We start from the raw sequence: 21,950 nt of genomic DNA, 5'->3' as shown, positions 1-21,950 counted from the left end.
TCTTCACTCTCATCAGGCGAAGTTTTTTTTCCCTCTCTGCTGTCGCCACTGGCTCGCATGGTTCAGGATTGGTAGAGCTACGCATTGATGAATTTGCTCTTCAGTGTTTGAACTCTCAGTAATGATTTTAAATCACACTGAACTGAGTTAAACTGAACTAAACTGAACTTAAACACTAAAAACTGAACTACACTGTTCCAGTTACTATGACCATTTATGTGAAGCTGCTTTGACACAATCTACATTGTAAAAGTGCTATACAAATAAAGCTGAATTGAATTGAATTGAACATAATATTGTATAAAATCAAGAAGATCACATCAAACTATCATTGAATGAGGGCAATTCCTAAATAAACGAACAGAAGTTTCAGGATTCACTAGCATAAAGAACAGTCGGTGTTAATGTCATTCTTAATTCTTTTAAGTTTACACTTGTCTGGAGAACATCTAGGTATCAGACTGACTGACCCTTCTATTTCCTTACTATCATACCATGGCCTTTTACGTATATCAAGTAATACTGTCCGCATGCGCAGTGTGTTTTCTCCACCGTTAGATGTCGCCGTCTATCCTGCTTCAGCTCATCGGCTTCTGACACGGAGCAACTTTTTCCGGTTGGACTCTGGAGACGTGGCTCTGTTTCTTCAATATTACGAGTGAAGCTATATGCTACTGTTAAACCAGAGCGGAAGTCACCATTCTGACACTTTCGGTTTTTGAACCAACTGGACAGTGTCCGTGACCGTGTCCACTGACGGGTCCTCGGTAAAAGGGAACAGAAATGGTAAGAGTGTTTGTTTTGTGTGTTTAGCAGGATGAAGCTAGCAGCTAGCGTTTTAGCTAATCACTCATACAGTCGAAAACTGTCTTCTTGTCCGTGTCACTTACTAAAGAGTGTCTAGTTCATCTGTTTGCGTTTTAAAAAATATCACAGAAATAGGGAAATTTGTTAATGGCTAGATTTTGATATCTGATACTGCTAGCCAGCTAAAGGTTAGCCAGCTAATTAGATTGACATCAGGATTAATTATAAATTAAATAATGTAAGTAAATCGGTTTTGATATGACTAAATATTGATATAATAAACTGCATTTATTTTTTACAATGTTATTTAATTATTTCCATATTGCAAGTTTTTGCAGATAACATGTTGTAGCTAACTTAGCTGACTTTGACAATTCAAATGCTGACCTGTGGCTCTTACAAAATTCACTCTTTTCACTATTTACTTAATAATTTTAATAAGGTAAGTAATATAATACTGTAATATTATAATAGAATGCAATATTAAAAATGTAAATATTAATGTAATAATGATTTCCATTCTTTTTCTACACCACTCAGATAGTTTTTTAGTTTAATTGTATTTGTTTAGTCTACGTGAATTTGGTAACTATATTTAAAATATATAACGTTATATATTACAGTGTAACAATTTATGAATAATTTTTATTGATGTTTGTTAAGAATTTAAATTTTTTTATTAATTGTCCCAGCAGGCACAGGACGTCAACATGATGTCAGATTAATGTTGTACCCCAATGTTGTGGGAATGTTGTTTTGTTTAGAAACGAAAATCAAGTTGACGTTAGAACCCAACGTCAGGCTGACGTCAGTGTCCAACATCCAACCTAAAAGTGACCAAATATCAACGTCAAATGATGTTATAGCTTGACGTTGTGTGGACGTTACCACTTTGTCGTTTATCAGACATTGTAGTTTAGTTGTCATACCTGACGAATAAATGTCAGTGTTTGACGTCAATCTGACAGTTTAAGATGTTGGCTCAATGTTGGATTTTGGTCAGTTTCCTACATAACTTAAATATCATCTTTATTTGATGTCATTATTTGATGTCAAAATAACGTTTTCCTTAGACACTGGCTAGACATTGAATTTTGGTCACCTGACGTCACAACCTAAATCTTACCTAATTTTAACATTTTTATGACGTTGTGTGTCTGCTGGGGTGTATGGTATTATTTTGATCATTACAGACTTTAAAAAAATGTTTAAATGAAACATTGGCTTATTTTGCATGGTTAATTATTTACAACGATTTATGCAATTCTACGGTACAAATGTGTTTTTGTATTTGACACATCTTACAGTAAAACATACATTTTTGCATATTTCTCTCTTAAATCTTTATTTTTTATATGCTGTTACAGTAAAATATCATTATATACATTGAATTTCAGTTTTAGTAATTTTATTCAGCTTATTTTTTGAAGTATTTCTGTTAGTGATTACTTAAACATAATTTTAAATTATGTCTCTGATTTGCTTATGTTTTGCTATAGATTGGACCTGTTATGTAATTTTGTTTTGCATGGAGTTTGAACATAAATATGTCACAACAGCACAGTGCTTCAAAACATGCTGTTATATTTTTTTCTGTTTGCTTTCATTTTAGTCCAGATTCAGTATATAATATAAATATGATTTCTTAGCTGTTTATGCTCGCATGACTGTTTATCTGAATTTTTTGTTTGTGACAATCTTGTCTATGCTTAATAAGGGCTTGGCTATATTTTTGTGATAACATAATATCATGTTTCAAATCATTCTATATCGATAATTATTGAATATTTTTTAGCAATACATTTAGGAATATTAGGATTTTTTATTTATTTAATCATCTTATTTTAATTTACCAACAATGCTAGGGCAAATACTTTTAATAGTCAAAAACAAAAATATTTAAAATATCAGATCTCTTTATATTAAAATAATATTAAAACAATAAAAAATAACAACAAAATAAGTCTTAAAGAGAATATCAAACTTGATGAATAAAATGTTATTAAGTGTGTGCAATGCTAAAGATACATCAACATCTGTAAGGTGTGAATAATATTGATACAGTAAACCTCAAACTCTGTAAACAAACAAATTATGTTAAGAAAATTTGCGCTTTTGAGTAAAAGAACTAACCGTTATTATACTAATACATAATACAAATTACAAATTTTGAAGTTGAATGGCAATTAATAAAAAAATGCAGATGAGGAGCTAGGGGCTGGGATGCACAAGAAAAGAAACCAAGAAGCCACTCTGGCGACATCCTTGCATCCTTTTTTTATTTTTTATGTTTTTACGATCTCCTCACTTTCGCTATTCTGACTTGAAGTGACAAGTGTGATTATATCCTTCACTGTTTACAATGAGCTTTGCGCTCACTCTCCCCTGGCGTCTTAGGAGACCATCAACCGTTTTCTCAGAGGATGACAAACGGACAAACCATTGCTGCAGCTCCGATGCAAGTTTATGGAGAAAAGTAAAAAGCACTGGAGTGTTTGTCTTAGCTAATTAGTCTGCTGTTATTACTGAAATGTGTATATGCCGTACAAAGTGTGAAGCAGATTGGTCAGTTCTACTTCCATGAATTGCGGTGCACTGGTGATATTTGGAAAAGTTCTGATATTTTTAACTATGGGCGCCTGGGAAATGCGTGCATCACTTGTGTGCTGCTTGCACAACATGTCGCTCCCATACACGCATTATGCAAGTCACCCACCTCCATTGGAAATGACAAATTTACACCCTAAGCTTATTGGCATTGCTTCCAAGTTGGGTGCTCAGCTGCCACTTTTTAACAAAACTATAGCCTTCATACCCAAGTTTTTTTTTTTTTATCTATTGACAATGGTGTTTGGTCAAAAAATATCAATACCGATTTTATTGCCCAGCCCTATGCTCAATAAGACACAAAAGAAAACCTAATAGTCATATATTAAATGCACTGTCTAACAGCTGTATTTCCTATTAAGCCCTGTTGGATTTTTAATATCAGTCAAATGTTTGCAGGTGCTCTTGGCAGCAGCGGTGTGTACTAAGGCGGGGAAAGCCATAGTGTCACGCCAGTTTGTAGAGATGACGCGAACCCGTGTCGAGGGCCTGCTAGCTGCCTTTCCCAAACTGATGAACACAGGCAAGCAGCACACTTTTGTGGAAACAGACAGTGTGCGCTACGTCTACCAGCCTCTGGAGAAACTCTATATGGTTCTGATCACTACAAAAAACAGCAACATTTTGGAGGATTTGGAGACGCTAAGACTTTTCTCCAGAGTGGTAAAGCTTTCCTTTTCATTCCTTCTATTTTTAAACTTTTTGGATGTTTCTTGAGTAAGTGTTTGGGTTAAGATTTTGATGTATATTGAATAAGTGATTGTATATATTTTTTCTCAGATCCCTGAATATTGCAGAGTGTTGGAGGAAAGTGAGATCTCGGAGCACTGTTTTGATCTCATATTTGCATTTGATGAGATTGTAGCTCTCGGCTACCGGGAAAACGTCAATCTAGCCCAGATTCGCACTTTTACCGAAATGGACTCGCATGAAGAAAAAGTCTTCAGAGCTGTCAGAGAGGTCCGACATTATCTGAAATTTTATGAAACTTCAAAGCAAAATTATGCTCTTCTTTCAAAATCAATAGAGCCGACTGTAATTTTCTTGTTTTTCTATCAATGTTCCATTAACAGACCCAAGAAAGAGAGGCAAAGGCTGAAATGAAGCGCAAAGCCAAAGAGCTGCAGCGAGCAAGACAAGACGCTGAACGTGCTGGAAAGAAATCACCAGGATTTGGAGGTTTTGGAAGTTCTGGAATGAGCAGCATCACGTCAGCCACCATCATCACAGATACAATAGAACCGGAGAAACCCAAAGTGGCTCCTGCTTCAGTCAGGTATGAGCGTTTGAACTTGATCACATCTAAAAACATAATCGTGCAAAAGGTAATTCATCCCTCACTGAATTCCTGTAGGCCGAGTGGATCCAGTAAAGCACTGAAGCTGGGTGCCAAAGGGAAAGAGGTGGATTTCTTTGTGGACAAGCTGAAGTCAGAAGGAGAAAATATTGTCACGACCAGTGCAGGAAGAAAAGCGTCAGAGGCATCTAAAGTTCTTCAGCCTCCAGTGAATATGGAAAGGTATTGCTTACTGATTTCCACAGTCACATTATTCTCCTCATAATATGTTATATTTGTTTTCTACATTCAGTCAATCAGCTTTTACTGTAAATCCATCTATAATGTAAAATAATAATACATAATATAATGTAAAATAATAATAAAATAATTGTTTATTTTCTTTTTTATGTATTTTTTAAATCAGTGCTGTTCTTTTCAACTTCGTTTATTAAATTTTCTTGGAAAAAAAATTAACACTTATTTTTAGATTTTACTTTTATACCATAATGGCAATATTTTAGGCTTATGGTAGTTTATAAACTCTGTTTCCAAGTGTACATCTGAGGGTGGAGGAGAAGATATCTCTAACCTGTGGTCGTGATGGTGGACTACAAAACATGGAGGTTCTGGGCATGATAACTCTGAAAGTGGCAGATGAAAAAAATGGCCGCATCATCATAGTCGTCAACAACAATGACAAAAAAGGAGCCCAATTACAGGTGCGTGAGGCACAACATTAAGGCTCAATTCTATTTTTGTACCCCTTCCCCTTGGCCCTTGAAATAGAGTGTGAAGGAGAAGGGCTTCAAAATTTACCGCACCTGCACACATCATCATATGTCATCGCGATCTTTTGTGCTTCATATGAGATCAGACGATGGTAACTGCTGTAGTTATTCCAATTGCTTTATATAGGCATAAATTAAGTTATAATGATGATATAATGTGGCTAGGGCTGGGCAAAATTATTATTTTTTTTCCATTAAATCGAATTTGTGTTTTAAGACAATTTAATTTTGAATTTAATCGAGAAATCACAAATTTTTTTATTTATTTATTTTTATAAAAAAAAAACATTAGATACATTATAATTGCACCAATGCGCTTTAGTTCACTCTCTGTATTACCTTACTGCCTGTCTGGGTTTCAACCATGGTAGTGACAGACTGAACACAGAGACTGGACAGCCTAATTTAACCCAATGCATGAAATTGTGGGCATGCATCGCAGAGCTGCTGCAAATACAACAACGCTACTCAACCACTGTCTGACGAGGGGATTTACATTCAGACTAATGCAACTAGTAAAATCCTACATAACTTCACGCTTTACTAAGTCATGTCTTTGTGGATTGTCAAGACATATTCTCTTATCAAGTTGATAAACTCGATCTCTCAACATGTACAAAGGACGTAAAAACCTGTCATGTGAAAAATCGCGTATCTTAGTTTGAACCGCGCTTATCGGCTTTAATCAGGCTGGCTTCTGTAAAGATCAGACAGCCTATACAGATCACACAATCTCAATAAACACCATGATAATGTATAAATATTTCGATATATATTGTTAATGGAATATTTATAACGATATGATCTTGCTTTTGGTTATATGCCGGCTTTGAGCTCTTTACGCATGCTCTCACTCTCTCACCAACCGGCAGATGAGATCCGCTGCATAAGAGCGCTAACTACATACACTGGCAAGATAACAGGCGCTACAGTACATGGGACCAGTTTTATTTGTTACTGGTTCTTATTTTATAATGCTTTTATTTTTAAAACCAGGTAACATAATCTCCCTCAGAGGTATGGGAGTTTAATAACGTAGTGTGCAGTAAACAACACCGCCTTGAAAGCTTACACACTGCATAGACTATAGGCCTACAGCCTTAGTGAGTTATGAATTGCATGTTTTAAATGACAGGGAGACATGCTACATTTAGTTTTTATTGTAAAATATAAATAATAACCCAGTACACAGTGAAATAATAATTTTTGAATGGCTTGTCTATTGGCGGTGTAGCTATATAGCTGTTAAGCTTAAATAGACTAAGCATATTTTTATTAATATTAAAACACATTAATACAAACTAGGCATCCTTTTTTTTCGTTTCTGTATATTTTTAATCAAACGAAAAATGCAATGAATTGTTTATTTTGGCTTTCATTTTATTAGAATTAATATAATAATTAGGTGACACAACTTCTCCATAACATTGGCTCTGATTGCATTTACAGATATCCTACAAATAAACAAACACTCTTGTAGGCTGATTCATTATTGATTTTTTTTACATTAACCGCATAATAATCAAGTGCAAAATAGAAGAGCTGACCTTTGGAAAAAGTGCTTGCTGCGGTTGCCGCGATGGATGCTTGTTTCTCTGCAGTTGGCTTGTCAATGGTGCGGCATTGCTAAACCACTTTTGTTTTAATAAAAAATAAGATTATTTGTTAAAAAACATTGAGATGATTGTCGCGTGATTTTTCTTATGAGAGTATGCGATGCATAATTATGGCTATTGCATAATTATGGCTATATGGCTATTGATCATTAATCAATAATAAAATCAAAAATACAGTGAAGATGCTTAAAGCACAGTTTCAACATAACAGATTGAATAACTCATTTCTAATAACTGATTTCTTTTATCTTTTCTATGATGACCGTACATTATATTTTACTAGATGTTTTTCAAGATACTCAGCTTAAAGTGACATTCCAAGGCTTAATTAGGGTAAATAGACAAGTCATTGTATAACAGTAGTTTCTGCTGCAGACAGTCAAACATAAATATTGCTTAAAGGGGCTAATAATATCGAGCTATTAAAATAGGTTTCAAAATATTCAAACCTGCTTTTATTCTAGCTGAAATAAAACAAATAAGCCTTTCTCCAGAAGAAAAAAATATTATAGGAAATACTGTAAAAAAAAAACCTCTGTTAAACATCATTTGGGAAATATTTATAAATAAAAATAAATTCACAGAAGGGCGAATAATTTTGACTTCAACTGATAATCGTTTTGAATAGTCGTGTGATTATGATTTTTCCCATAATCCAGCAGCCCTACCACCCATAGTTAAACATCAAGTAGCTGACATTTTGATTAGCTGACCAGCGGATTAAGGACAGGATTTGTGAATATGAAAGAATCGCACATAACAGGGTTTTATGCGTCCCAAAGATGCAATGGCAAGAGAATGACTCCATAAGGTAACGTACACTGCACACACTTTGTATAATGTGTGAAGTCGTGGACGCATAAGCGCAAGGATATCTAGTACTTTAAATGTCCATGCTTAATCCTTAATAGATAAGGTCTGGATTCACAGGTTAATCAACAATGTGTGTAATTTTTTAGGCTTGGAACAGCCTTCTGTTAAAAGATTTTTGTGTTCATCCTTGCTACAAGCAAAAAAACCAAAAAAAAAAAAACCAAAAAAACAACAAATAAACTTCATTGAAACAATTTATGTATGGCATGGCCATTAAAAATACAGTGTTCCTTAACCAGATGGTTTTTCTAGTTACTCATAAAGAGAATGTTACTTCAGTCATGATATTGTAATGTTTTAAGTTGACTAGTTACACAATTAAAAAAAATAAAAATAAAAACCGTGAAATGGTCAAACTTTATAAAAAAAAATCTTGATTTTTTTTTTTTTTTAATTTATTATTATTATTATTTTGCCATATCGCCCAGCCCTAAATGTGGCAATAAGATCATAACTATACTGTACATTTACACAGTGGCCATATTCATCAATGTAAACACAAATAACAACATTTACATTATAGCAGACCCTTTAAAAATGTCATTCTCAGCCACAAGACTTTTCTGGCAGAGTATTCGAGTGTCATCGAGTGACAGAATGTTGTGGGACTGTTCTACAGGAGTCATTATTAGCGATTATAGATAGCGAAATTTATCAATTTTTATTTTTGCTTTCTTTTAAAGCATGATGGTAAAACACGAATGCGGTTATGAATGTATCAAAACATGTGCTTGTTTGTAGTAAAAATTCATAAAGTTGACTAAAATACGAGTTTGTTGATCTCCTTACTTTTGGGTGCAGCTATCCTGCTGGTGTGGCTGGTGTATTCTGGGAAATTTTTACTTACCCTTTGGTTTTGAGTGTGGTCCTAATTAAATCTCTGTTTAAAGGGGCATCTACCCCTTCCCCTTAGCCCTTCGACTTTAAGCTAAAGAGAATTGAGACACCCGTACCCCTCATTTTGCATGTTCATGTGAAGGGGTAAGGGGAAGGCCTAAGGGGTGGAATTGGAATTGGGCCTAAATGTTATAATTTTGAGATTTAATTTCAAGGGCAAGCTGTTTACAATCAGCTATTAAAAGGCAGTCTATTAGTTTGGATGTTTAAAAATGTTTTTTTTTTTTCCTCATTTATTCTTCAGACTCACCCTCATGTTGATAAAAAGCTTTTCACCAACGAATCTCTGATTGGTCTGAAGAACCAAGAGAAATCCTTCCCTCTCAACAGTGATTTGGGGGTCCTAAAATGGAGATTACAGAGCACAGATGAATCTCTCATTCCTTTAACCAGTGAGTCATTGTTTTTTTCTGCAAAAATTGTTGATTGATTAAAGTTATTGATGTTTAGGAATTTGTAAAAAAGCACTTTTAGAAATATTAATCATACATTGATTCAATGTTGTTCTCTCAGTCAACTGTTGGCCATCAGAGAGTGGAAGTGGAAGCGGCTGTGATGTCAACATTGAGTATGAGCTTCAGGACGAAGGGCTTGAACTTAATGATGTTGTCATCACTATTCCTGTGCCGTAAGTGCCTTTTCTGTTTCCAATAAATGTTTTATTTTATATTTATGTATTTCTTTAAACATTTTGGCAGTGTTGTGGTCTGTGTGCAAAATTTTTCAAAAAGGCAAAGGAAAATGTTTAGGTGTTAGCTCATAGTTTATCTTTAAAACATTGATTTAAAGTAACCCTTCACGTTTTTGGAAATGGGCTTGTTTACAAATCCCCTAAAGTTTAAGAGTTGACTTTAGCCATTTTTTTAAATTTTATTCAGCCAATCTCCTGGTCTGGCGGAGCATTTATATTGTGTTTTAACTTAGCATAAATAATTGAATCGGAAATAGACCAGCATTGCTCGTTTCTCAGTCATGGTCCTCTCTTGTGCACGTTTGTTCTCTCACGCGTCTGTCGCATTCTCTCTGCTTTCCCTTCACTTTTGGCCAGTGTTCTTCAGTTTTGTCATCATGCATCCTCATGCATGATGCATCCTAGTCCTCCAAGGCACAAGAGAATTTTACATTAAATACCTTTAAGTAGACTACGGCCTTTGCAAGACTATCAGCTATGTAAAACTGAGTTTTCGTGGCATGGAAGTAGCCTACCGGTCATCTTCATCGTTTCAAAAAAGTAAAGTGCATTTGTTTAAACTGTTTGCTAACTTTGGGACATTTGCAACTAGATCAGTATAGTTGCAACTTGTGAGCATCACATGGCGCAGTCACCTCATGATGCAAAGTGATGATTATTTAAATACTGCTACCTGAGATTATCTTAAATTAAACTGTGCAAATAGAGTGAGACAAAATCAGCAGACAACAGCAGTTTTTTTTTTTCAGTGGATGCTAAAAACTTTACATTTGTGCACTGACTAAGCAGTGAACGTTACCTGTCCTTCTACATCCGTTTCAAAAATAAATATTTGTTGTTTATTTATTATTTTTATTTTTGATATTTCAACAAATTCTGCTGCTTAATCTAATTGTCATCATGTTTTTATACTAATTTATTTAATATTTATTTAATGATTTAATGTGAATATCATAGGAGTACAACATTTGCTTTGCTTTTTGTTTATTTATATTTTGGTTATTTAGAGAAGTATTAAATATTAGAATATATTATATATAGACATTTTAAATATTAGTTTAAAACGTCAAAATTAAAGATTATTAAACTTGATGTATGTCTTTTTGTATATTTAAAGTACAGATTTATACATTAATAATTCCCGAATTTGCAGTTTTATAACGTTATAAGCAAAACATCAAATTAAAGTTTTTATTTCTTTTTTTTTATCTCATTAATTTAAAAAAGTAATCATTCCTGCGAATCATTATCAAAATAGTCGTAGTCGCAGCCCTACTCTTATTTAACATACCAGAATTAAACCATTAGTTTTTGATATTTGATAAATTTATATTTTTTTCTATTTAAAGCTTCAACAAGGAAACTGGTGCAGCAGCAAAATTCCTTGATTATTACACCAGAATGAGAGTGTAGTTCCTAGCCATACCAGCCTAGAACAGGGCTATTCAATTAGTTTGTCATGGGGGCCAGTCCATAAAAAGCATCCCAATTAAGGGGGCGGAGAGAAGTGATGACACAACAGCAATATAAGAGCCCATATGCTTTATTTTTGCTCCTTAAGACACCCATGTTGGCAATTTCTACATTAAAACGTTAAAATGTTGTATTTTGAAGCACAGCAAAATCAGTGTATTGCTCAAGAAGGCTTCTTGTACATTCAAACACTTATATGTTATGTTTTAAACTGCTTAAATAATAAAGATACAACACTTATAGATTTTGGTTGTACAATTATATAGTCTGCAGAATAATCATGGTTTCACGGTCATCTCGATTATTATGCATTTATTAAATTCAAAACACTACTAGTTAAGAAAGTCTAAAGAAAACTGCTTATATTTTAAAGTGTTGTTTATTGCTGCTCTGTAACCAAATACAGCCCATAATATTAATAAAAAACAAACAATAGTCCATTTCTCTCTTTAGACTTAAAAATAAATAAAGTTTTAGACCTAAACATGAGTGATAATTTTACAATGAAAATAAATGACAGAACAATGAATAAATAAATATAAATTTGAATAAATAAAGTATTTGTCTATTTAAGAATTTAAATGAACTGTTGTTACTATCTGCGTTCATACATACACAGTCATTTTAATAATTTAATAATTTGTCTGACGTATCTTTTGTTAAGATTCCACTGACAGCCACGCACAACTCTACAGCGTGAGATCATTTTTACTATGTGCACCTGGAGGTCCCCGCACATCTCCATTGGAAAAATTAACTTGCATGCACAAAAGACGCAATATGTGAATGGCCTGCTGCTATAGTTAATCCATTGTGAGTGCGTATTAGCTTCGGTATAAGCTCGGAATTTTAAACTAGCACACAGTTGGCATAAGTTTGTTTAGTTGCAGCAGTTTTGTTCTGTGCTACAGAAATGCAGCATTGAGAAGCATGTATGATTAATTAACCATAATGAATTTAGGCTAGGTTAATAGTGAAATCAGCTAATCATTGCATCCCTATCAGTGATGTCAGTGCATTGTACAAAAACCTTCTCTACAAGCATATCCAATTGTTTTCGGTTGACTGCACCACTTGCTTACTGTCACTTGACTCAGTTTCAAAAACGCGAGGCGCACTGCACTGCCTTATTTGTTGACAAGAGAAAAAAGAAGCACGGTTTGCTTTTTATTATGTCACTAGGCAATGATTGGATTAGCTGGGTATTGGTCGAGAGTGTTGCTGTGGATATTAATATAATTTTAATAATTATAAATATTGTGATATTCAAGATTTGTAAAGTAATACAGCTCTGAATAACCCAAAACAGCAACCACAAGTCTCTCCGTCATCTTCAAAAGTCTCTATTGTTGTTGTGACAACACAAACACTGCTGTCACCTCAACAGAAACCCCGCCTCTGCTTTCCTCTGATTGGAGAATGAAATAGACATGACTGACGTAATGATCCTTTTCCGCTCAGAGTTGAACTGCGAGCACACAGCACACAAGGGCAAAAACGCAAGGCGCAGCAGGCGGTTGAAACGCGAGGCACGCATAAGCGGTGCACAAAACACTTGCGGCTGTAACATAGCTAATTTTCCATCGCTAATTTTCCATCGGTCTTAGTACATGACGTAATTAATAGAAGAGTCAAGCTTTAAATAGGAAAATTATCTAAACTTTATTGAAATTGTTTGAGTGATATACTAATGGTCTGCTCAGATTCAATGATTTTTGCTATGCAAAGCAAAAAGTGCGGTCGACAGACCTAGAGATCAGCTAAACGGATTCAAAAAAGGTAAAAGTCAACTGTTACAACTCTAGGCTTGTAAAAAAGGCTTGTTTAAAGTTGTAAAATCTTGAGTCTATTTCCGTAAAAATGAGTGTTCAACAAACTCTGGCTGCATTGATTACACAGGTCAGGTGTAGGAGCTCCAGTGGTTGGTGATCTGGATGGACAGTATAACCATGACAGCAGGAAAAACATCCTGGAATGGTCACTTCCTGTAATCGACGAGAAGAACAAGAGTGGCAGCCTGGAGTTCAGCATAGATGGCAAACCCAACGACTTCTTCCCAATCAACGTCTCTTTTGTCTCCAAACGCAACTTTTGTGACATTCAGGCAAGTTGAGCAGCAAGCACGACACCAAAAATGAATCCCAGGAAAAAAAATATGACTTCACATCTATCTTTTGTCCACAGGTTGCAAAGGTAACATATGTAGAAGGAGGCAGCCCAGTCAAATTCTCCTCAGAGACGTCATTTGTTGTGGATAAGTATGAGATCCTGTAACTGTTTCTTGGTGGAAGATCCTTTTAACCAGCGCAGTGGATCAGAGAGCGAGCTATATGTTAACGGGAACACTCTCTGACATGGGCTGCAGTTCTTCTGTGTTTCTGTTTGTCTTGAAGGAAAAAATAATCTACCTTTATATAAACTGGACCTTTTAGCTGCACAGTACTACAGTACAGTCAGCTACACCTGACAGGAAAGTCAAATACAGCACTGCACCCGAAGATATCATGGGAAACTCAGTGTCATCCTACAGCAAATGTATTATAAGCCCATAACAACCTTCCTGACCCTGAGTAGAATAAATTGGGACATGTACACACGTGTTGCATGGGTTTTGTATAGAATCGCAACCTTATTGGCTTTTTTTTGGTTCCTAAACTACATGATCTGCATTTATCTTGACAGTTTGGTTTTATTTCTAATAATGAGTTAAAAGAATAAATGGTGGTGTTGTGTAATATGGAAGCAGACCTAATATTGTAGTACCAAATGAATGTGTGGGTGGTTAAATCAGCTGTGCTTGTGCAATAAGAACTGACGCTGCATTAAATATGCAGTCCAAATTCATCCCTCATCTGCTGTTGGTGAATATGAGCATAATTGTCTACATCAACAAAAAGCACAAACGCTATTTGCCTTTTAGCATCTTCCCCCCATTTTGTTTGTATTCAGTTATATTTATGTAATCATTTGTTTAGATTAACAGAATCTAAACGGGATGATTTTTCATTCTGTTGTTTTGTAAGTAATGTTACACGTAATCTCTTTAAATGTTTCCTGCTTTTTATTCATTGCAGCATTTATTTGGCTAAACAGGAAAATATATTATCTCCGGCTTCCCAGATGTTATTAAGAATGGATTTATTATTATTTTTTTTTGTATTTCCATAACATAAAATATGTTTATCAGCGCACACTCAAAGATGATTGCGAAATGCCAAGGGGAGGCTTACGACATTCCATTCTGCTGTAAGATACTTATGAATACCTTTAATCAATAATAAAATCACATTTAAATTCAGATTTACTTCCTGAGCCCTTCTTGCTTTTATATTACATTTTTTGGAATACAGTAGTTGTATTGTACTGTATGTGGGTCACAGATAAAAGGAATCCTCAACATCAAAAGACTAAAATGTAATAGATTCAATACTTCAGAATGCGCCCAGTGTTTTTTATTTTTTACCAAATAATAATGACTGTCATACATGTTTACTGTTTTATAAATGTTAATTAACCTGTCATTTATTGTGGCTTAGCTTTTTAAAAACATCAATAATTTTTTAAAAGGCTATTTAAATGCCACAGTACAGCCTCAAATTACTTATTTCCAAGTTTAAACTTCATTTAACATGTAATAACATTTTAAATTACACTCACCGGCGACTTTATTAGATACAACTGTCCAACTGCTTGTTTGCACAAAATTCTAATCAGCCAATCACTTGCATGGTTTCTGCTACATTCATTCTTCCATGGCGGGGCACCAGGCTAAAATTGATCCCACCATGGCTACATTACAGCTTTTCATTCAAAATGTTGTTTTATTTTGGGTTTTTTTTGTATGGCAGATAATAATCGCACCAAAACTTATTAAAAGGTAAGTGAATTATAACAGCGAAAACTTTTCTGTAACTGTAGTAGTGCTGTGCGTTATTTGTTTAACCGTTTAAGGTTATTTGCTGACTAACTGACAGGTGCGAGAGGCCAGCAAACACGACGTATAACTGTTACACTTCAGGATGCATTAATCTCGCTCTGTAGGTCTATTGGGAATATTCATAAATATTCCTTGCAAATCTACTAAATGTTGGAGACGTACTTGTTACACAAACCCTCTAAATCACACTTCAGCAGCGTTTAATTGAGAGCTTACAAGAAAATCTGCACTTGAGCAGCGTATGTTTGATGGGGCGTGCAAGAAGTTTTGTGCACGAGTAGAGGAAATCGGTGCGCAAGCATAGAGTTTCGCATGCTCGTAGGTTAATACATAAATGTGATTTCTAAAATAAAAAAATCACATTCTAAAATACTGCACTTATGAAATTTGTCATTGATTCATTGGTAGATCTGTGTAAAAAAAGGCCTGCCACCACAGCTGGAAAAAATCCTAGATGAAACACTGACATGGCATCAACTCAATGCATTTAGGCATGTAGACATGGTCAAGCCGATCTGCTGCAGTTTAAACTAAGCATCAAAATGGGGAAGAAAGGTGATTTAAGTGACTTTGAACGTGGCATGGTTGTTGGTGCCAGACGGGCTGGTCTGAGTATTTTAGAAACTGCTGATCTATTGGCATTTTCATGCACAACCATCTCTAGGGTTTACAGAAAGTGGTCAGAAAAAGAGAAAATATCCAGTGAGCGGCAGTTCTGTGGGCATAAATGCCTTGATGTCAGAGGAGAAAGGCAAGACTGGTTTGAGTTTATAGAAAGGCAACTGTGACTCAAATAACCACTCATTACGACCGAGGTATGCAGAAGAGCATCTCTGAACGCACAACAACACGTCCAACGTTGAGGCAGATGGGCTACAGCAACAAGATCACATCAGGTGCCACTCCTTTCAGCTAAGAACAGGAAGCTGACGCTACAATTTGTACAGGCTCACCTAAATTGGACGACAGAAGATTGGAAAAACGTTGCCTGGTCTGATGAATCTCGATTTTTGTTGCGACATCCAGATGGTAGGGTCAGAATTTGGCATTGACAACATAAAAGCATGGATTCATTCTGCCTCGTATCAACGGTTAGGCTGGTGGTGTAATGGTGTGGGGGATATTTTCTTTGCACACTTTGGGCCCATTAATACCAATAGAGCATTGTGGCAATGCCACAACCTACCTGAGTATTGTTGCTGACCATGTTTATCCCTTTATGACCACAATGTATCCATCTTCTGATGGCTACTTCCAGCAGGATAACTCACCATGTCATAAAGTGTGAATCATCTCAGACTGGTTTCTTGATCCTGACAATGTTCACTGTACTCAAATGGCCTCCACAGTCACCAGATTTCAATCCAATAGAGCACCTTTGGGATGTTCGCATCAGTTTGCAAGGAGATTCGCATCGTGGATGTGCAGCCGAAAAATTTGCAGCAACTGCATGATGCTATCATGTCAGTATGAACCAAAATCTCTGAGGAATATTTCCAGTACCTTGTTGAATCTCAGCCACGAAGGATTAAGGCAGTTCTGAAGGCAAAAGGGGGTCCAACCCAGAACTAGCAAGGTGTACCTAATAAAGTGGCCAGTGAATGTATTTGTTTTATACAAGCAGGTCAGAATCAATTTTTAACTTAAGTTACACTCACTGACATCATTACTTGACCTTTTTTCTTTTCAATTTGTGTGTGGGGGTGGGGGGGGGGTTGTATTTAATGCTTTTTTTTCCCTATATATAAAATCACTGAAGTCAACACCAAAATATGTCGTCACACTTTGACCCACATGTATTAGTTGCGCTTGTTAGGTCAAGTTTGTTTTAAATCCCCAACCCTACGTATTAAAATCATCCCACATCTTTAAATCATGTGGCTTGCGTTTAACTGTCCACCAACTGTACAGCAATCGGCTAAAACCCTCAGACACGGTCGATTGCTGTCATTGTTTTACTGTACGTCTGGTGAGTATTAACTGTCATAAGGGAATTGAATGGTCAGCCCTGATTTAGTCATGAGTTAATGGACTGGGAGCTTGTTCAGGATTCGTACAGGAATGTGAGGAATCCCAGAGACATGGCAATGGCATTTAGAGTTGATAATGCATTATTTGGTTGAGCAGACAAGATCCCTGCCAATTATTCACTTCCCCAGGCAGTGGTGATGGGCAGCTTGTCTCACAGAGTTATGAAGAGTCATATTATTCACATTTGCTTTGACTGGCCCTTGACTATTCAGTTCTGTCTGATTATGGTTTTCTTCTGGCAGATGATGTTGCGTAAGGATGCTAAACTCATGTGTTTTACACTTAAAAAAAAAAAAAAACTAGATTTGCAATTTGTTCAAACTACTTGTTTAAATTGAGCTAAAACAACGCAATTCTAAAGTTATTTTGGGGACAATTAATTTTTTTATATTCAATCCACCTAAATTTGTGTATACTAACAAGTTAAATTAATTCCTTTATGTTTTCCCAAACAGTGAAAACCAGCATTTTTTACAGTGGCCTTCTGTGGTATTTGTATGTCACACAAAATAGTAAGTGGGTTCAAATATCTATTTAGTTATTTTTCAGGTAAGTAATTATGTGTTAGGAGAAATGATGATGTTTAAAAAAATAAAATGTGCCCTTTTAAATGATGGTACATATTCCCGTCTGCTTTTATAGTCTTGGTTTGAGTTGAAGTTTCAATTTAACAATATACAGTAGGGGTCTTAAACTGCCAGCCCGCGAGGCATTTGAGTATGTATGTCTATAAATGCTCTTGAATATTTTTGAAAATATTCATGGGTCATTTGATTATAATGTAATGTGTATTATGTTGTAAAAACACATCTCCATGGCTTATACATTATGATGGTGCTGTAAATATGATAATTTTGCTAATATTCTATTTAAATGTTCTCATTTAATAGATTTTTCTCATTTACATATTAGGATTTGTATAAAAATTGTGCATTAGTAACAATTGACTGCTGGCTGACATGTTTAAGTAAAAGGACAGACAGACAGACAGAGAGAGCTCTTTGTTGTAGTTTTACAAAAAAATAAATAAATAAATATGGGAATAATGGGAAATATTTAAAAAAGAAAAAAAAATCAAAGGGAGGGCTAATAATTCTGACTTCAACTGTATATTCATCTAGTGTAAATCTCTTCATAGTTAATACAACCTGTATATAATGATCTTAGTACACCCATCTGTAAATATCACCTTAGTTTTTCAATTACTGCACGTTATAACTTATATACATCTATCCTGCGCTTGCTGCTATTGCATTCCTGGTTATATCTAAACTACATTTTGTTGCCTTGTACATGTGTAATGACAATAAAGTTGAATATAATCTAATCAAATTCTAATTTACTCGTTGCACTTGTAGCATTTTTACATTTATTTTTTCTTTAAGTTCAAATCTAAATAACAAAAGTTATTTGTCTAAATACCCCCCCCCCCCCCAAAAAAAAGCATTGTTTTTCTATCCCTAGTAGCAATGACAGCTGAACTGTTGACCTTTCCTCGATTTGTCATAAATGTGTGCTGCTTTATATTGTAAATCTCACAGCTGAATTCTGTGACCCACATCTACAGAGATGATGATCTGTATGTGAAACACTGGCTATCTGCTAGAATCTGCCTGTGTGTTTGATGTTGCCTCTAATCCAGGAGGAAAGTTTTAGGGCAAGGCTGAGAAAGCAGATTGAGACACTGATTTGTGGGCTTGATGAAGGGACTGAAGGGTGTAGCCGCTCCAATAGGGACTGTATCTGTGCTGACCTAATTTCCTATCTGATCTCTTGAATAATGAGGTGAAGTTTGACCATGCGGGAGCATGTGTCTGATATAAACAGACCAGAGATGCACTGATCCATGGGAAAGAAATCAGAATTCTGGCAACTTTTTGCTCCAAACATTTACCATACCATACCATTACCGTGTTTTTTTGGTTTGTTAGTTTTAATTCAGCCAATATCTTCTTCCAGACTTGCAAACAAAATGCATTGCAGTTGATTTTTTGAGAACAGCAGAGTAAAAATACAAGAAATTCTGGAAATCTTGTGCAAAGACTTTCATTCATTTCATACTTTGCAATTAATTAAATAAATACATGTATTGATGTACAAAAATAATGTATGAATACACTGCAAAAAATGCTTTTTCTTAGGGTTTTTGTCCTGTTTCTGGTCCAAATATCAAAGAATTCTTCATTTTCTAGAAGATATATATATATATATATATATATATATATATATATATATATATATATATATATATATTTATTTTTATTTATTTATTTATTATAACATGGATTAGAGGTGTAACGGATCATGGTTGAGGGATGTCAAGATCACAATGCCCACTTAACAAATTATAAATGATGGTGATTTGCACATGTTTATTAACATCACTGCATTCAAATCTGAAAACATGATCTGAAAAAGAGATTGAGTCTTTAGTCTTTTAAGTTAGTTATGAAGTTACACAAAGTCAATTGACACAAAAGTACTTGGATAATAGTTTATAGTTTAGATAAAGCCACTGATGTTTATGGTAAAGATTAAAATCACCATCATATGCATTTAACTTAATGCTATAAAATGAAAGTTGTAGGCAGCAATTACACTATTTAACCAATAGGTGGCCATCAAAATTATGCCACTGAATAGTTTTTAAAAAATAATACATTTAACAATAAAGCATTTTTTAGGTTTATGAGTGAAAAACTGAATCATTTATTGAAAAAACAAAATAAAAATAAAATATGGGTTGTTCAAATTATAATGTTAGATATACATTTAGCGTTATCAGCAACAGGAGTATTGACAGTGAGTTTTTCACAAAATATAAAAAACATAATAATTATTCAGCTGAATATTTCTTAATTTTATTTTAATAAAATTACAGGTTCTCAGTTTTGTTTGTTAAAAGCAAACGTTTCTTGCAGTACTGTTTTTGTAATAAATGGAAAGCAAATTACATTTGTCTCCTCTTCTTTTTAGTTGATTTGAAAAATGGTCCGAGCTGTGACTAAAAAACCCCAGTGTGATAAAAACCGTGAGATTTATGATCCGTTACACCACTCTCATTGACTATTTAATAAGTGATATTGATTTGATAATAAATATATATTAATGTTAGACATGTTTGTTATTTAGATTTTTTTTTATTAAATGGCATTTATAACATTTTATATTCAATTATTTTATTTTATTAATATTAATATGTTATTGTTGTTATATTATTATTATTATATTATATTAATATACAAATTTTCAGTTATTTTAATACTCAAATATTTTTGTATTATATCAGTTTTGGAATCTGATACTTTTCTTGCAAATAATGAGCAAACAGAATTAGTTATGAAAAGTCAAGATGTGTGCATCACTGTAACAACCCCTGGGTAGTCTAGGGGGAAGTGGGTTGCACACTGGGACTAAAGATTTGGTTAAAACAGAAACTCAAAAAAAAAGTGTGCTCCAAAGTAAGGACAGACAACAATAACTTGTGTACAAATAATAGTGATTCGTTTACAAGTGGTGATGGTGAAACAGTAGGTGACTTATTTACAATATTTGCAATTTTAGAAAATGGACTATAGGTGGCGCTAAAGAAAAGAACCAACCAAAACAGTCTTACTAATATTCAATAATAACCCCCTCTAATCTAATCTAGCAAACAAAAGATATGAAAAATAAATCGTCAATCTTCAACGTTAATGATGTGCTAACTAATCTACACTAACAACTTAACCAAAAATGCAAGGGCTAGTGCACACCCCCTTACCTAGTGTATCTCTAGACTTCAACAGACTTCAGTTGTCCCTATGTCACAGTCAGGTCAGTCAGGGACCATATGGGTGCTGTTGAACCAGGGGGTGTTGAGGGGAAAAAAAGAGGAGGGCTGTTAATGACCACTCGCCCGCTCATAAAAGAGGGCGGCTCTTTCTCTCGGATGAATGAACACACAGATAAGCACTGAGCCAGGCTTTGTTAAAAGGGTCACATGAAAGAGTGAGAGGCACTAGCATGGGCTAACAACTTACATGCTCACATGGGATTCCGGTATCAGTCTGAGATTCATTTAAAACATTAATGTAATTACTGACCGAAGATTAAGTTAATGATTTGAGAGTTTGCTGGAGGTCAGTGATTGGGAAGTAGGCCAGGTTGGCTGATGAGGAATGCGCGACATGTGCTGAACACTCAACAGACAACACTACAGCCTTTAGCGAACCGGATTATAATATGATGCTCAAGAAGGTCCGATTTCAGGTTAGTTCTGCTCAATTTCTAAAACGTATAGACTCAAACACTTACAGGGATGTCAAAAACTGCACACGTCTGCTTTTGGGTTTATGCATTATGCAAATGTTATCTTATAAATATGTATGTTATTTTAGGCAGATGTAAAAATGGAATGTATGTATGTAATATAGAGCATTGTTTCCCAACCTTGTTCTTGGAGGCACACCAACAGTTCATATTTTGTCTCCATTATCAGACTCGTTAACTTCAGGTTTTGGAGTCTCTTCTTATGTTCTGATGAGTTGATTCAGGTATGTTTGACTAGGAAGAGGTTGAAAATGGGTAATGCTGGTGTGCCTTAAGGAACAGAGTTGGGAAACACTGATATAGACTATATATATATATATATATACATGTATATATATATATATATATATATATATATATATATATATATATATATATATATATATATATATATATATATATGTATATATATATATATATATATATATATATATATATATATATATATATATATATATATAACATAATGTCAAAAATAACGTTGTGATTGAAAAGTTATTCCACCAAATATTGATTTCTGAAGTTAAATCATTGGTATTTTGTTGTGTATAACGATTTAAATGAACATTTCTGGAAAAAACAAAACATGGCACCTTTTTGTTGTTTTATGCAACAAAAATACTTTGTAGTATTTAGTGTG

General features: G+C 34.5%; 3 protein-coding genes across 11 annotated transcripts in view; 2 read left to right on the top strand and 1 right to left on the bottom strand.

Moving 5' to 3' along the window:
• dixdc1a (DIX domain containing 1a) overlaps nt 1-21,950 on the bottom strand; it is a 59,400-nt gene that overhangs the window by 35,057 nt on the left and 2,393 nt on the right. The window lies entirely within an intron of this gene.
• arcn1b (archain 1b) lies at nt 586-14,329 on the top strand. Of its 2 annotated transcripts, NM_201993.1 has the most exon segments (10): nt 677-786; nt 3,814-4,077; nt 4,195-4,374; nt 4,488-4,690; nt 4,769-4,933; nt 5,247-5,412; nt 9,112-9,259; nt 9,381-9,495; nt 12,931-13,135; nt 13,216-14,329. In NM_201993.1, coding segments are annotated over 10 exon segments (1,539 nt in total). In that variant the 5' UTR covers nt 677-783; the 3' UTR covers nt 13,306-14,329.
• phldb1b (pleckstrin homology-like domain, family B, member 1b) overlaps nt 20,968-21,950 on the top strand; it is a 149,618-nt gene continuing 148,635 nt past the window's right edge. For all 8 annotated transcript variants that reach the window (XM_087283951.1, XM_087283947.1, XM_087283943.1 and 5 more), the window contains exon 1: nt 20,968-21,250. In XM_087283951.1, the coding sequence (XP_087140077.1) occupies nt 21,224-21,250 (27 nt within the window). In that variant the 5' untranslated portion in view covers nt 20,968-21,223. The remainder of the gene's footprint in view (nt 21,251-21,950) is intronic.

The sequence above is a fragment of the Danio rerio genome, chromosome 15, assembly GCF_052040795.2.
Source record: "Danio rerio strain M-AB ecotype USA chromosome 15, GRCz13ab, whole genome shotgun sequence".
Lineage (NCBI taxonomy): Eukaryota > Metazoa > Chordata > Actinopteri > Cypriniformes > Danionidae > Danio > Danio rerio.
The sequence above is the reverse complement of the archived record's forward strand: the minus strand, read 5'-3'. Positions and strand labels throughout refer to the sequence as shown.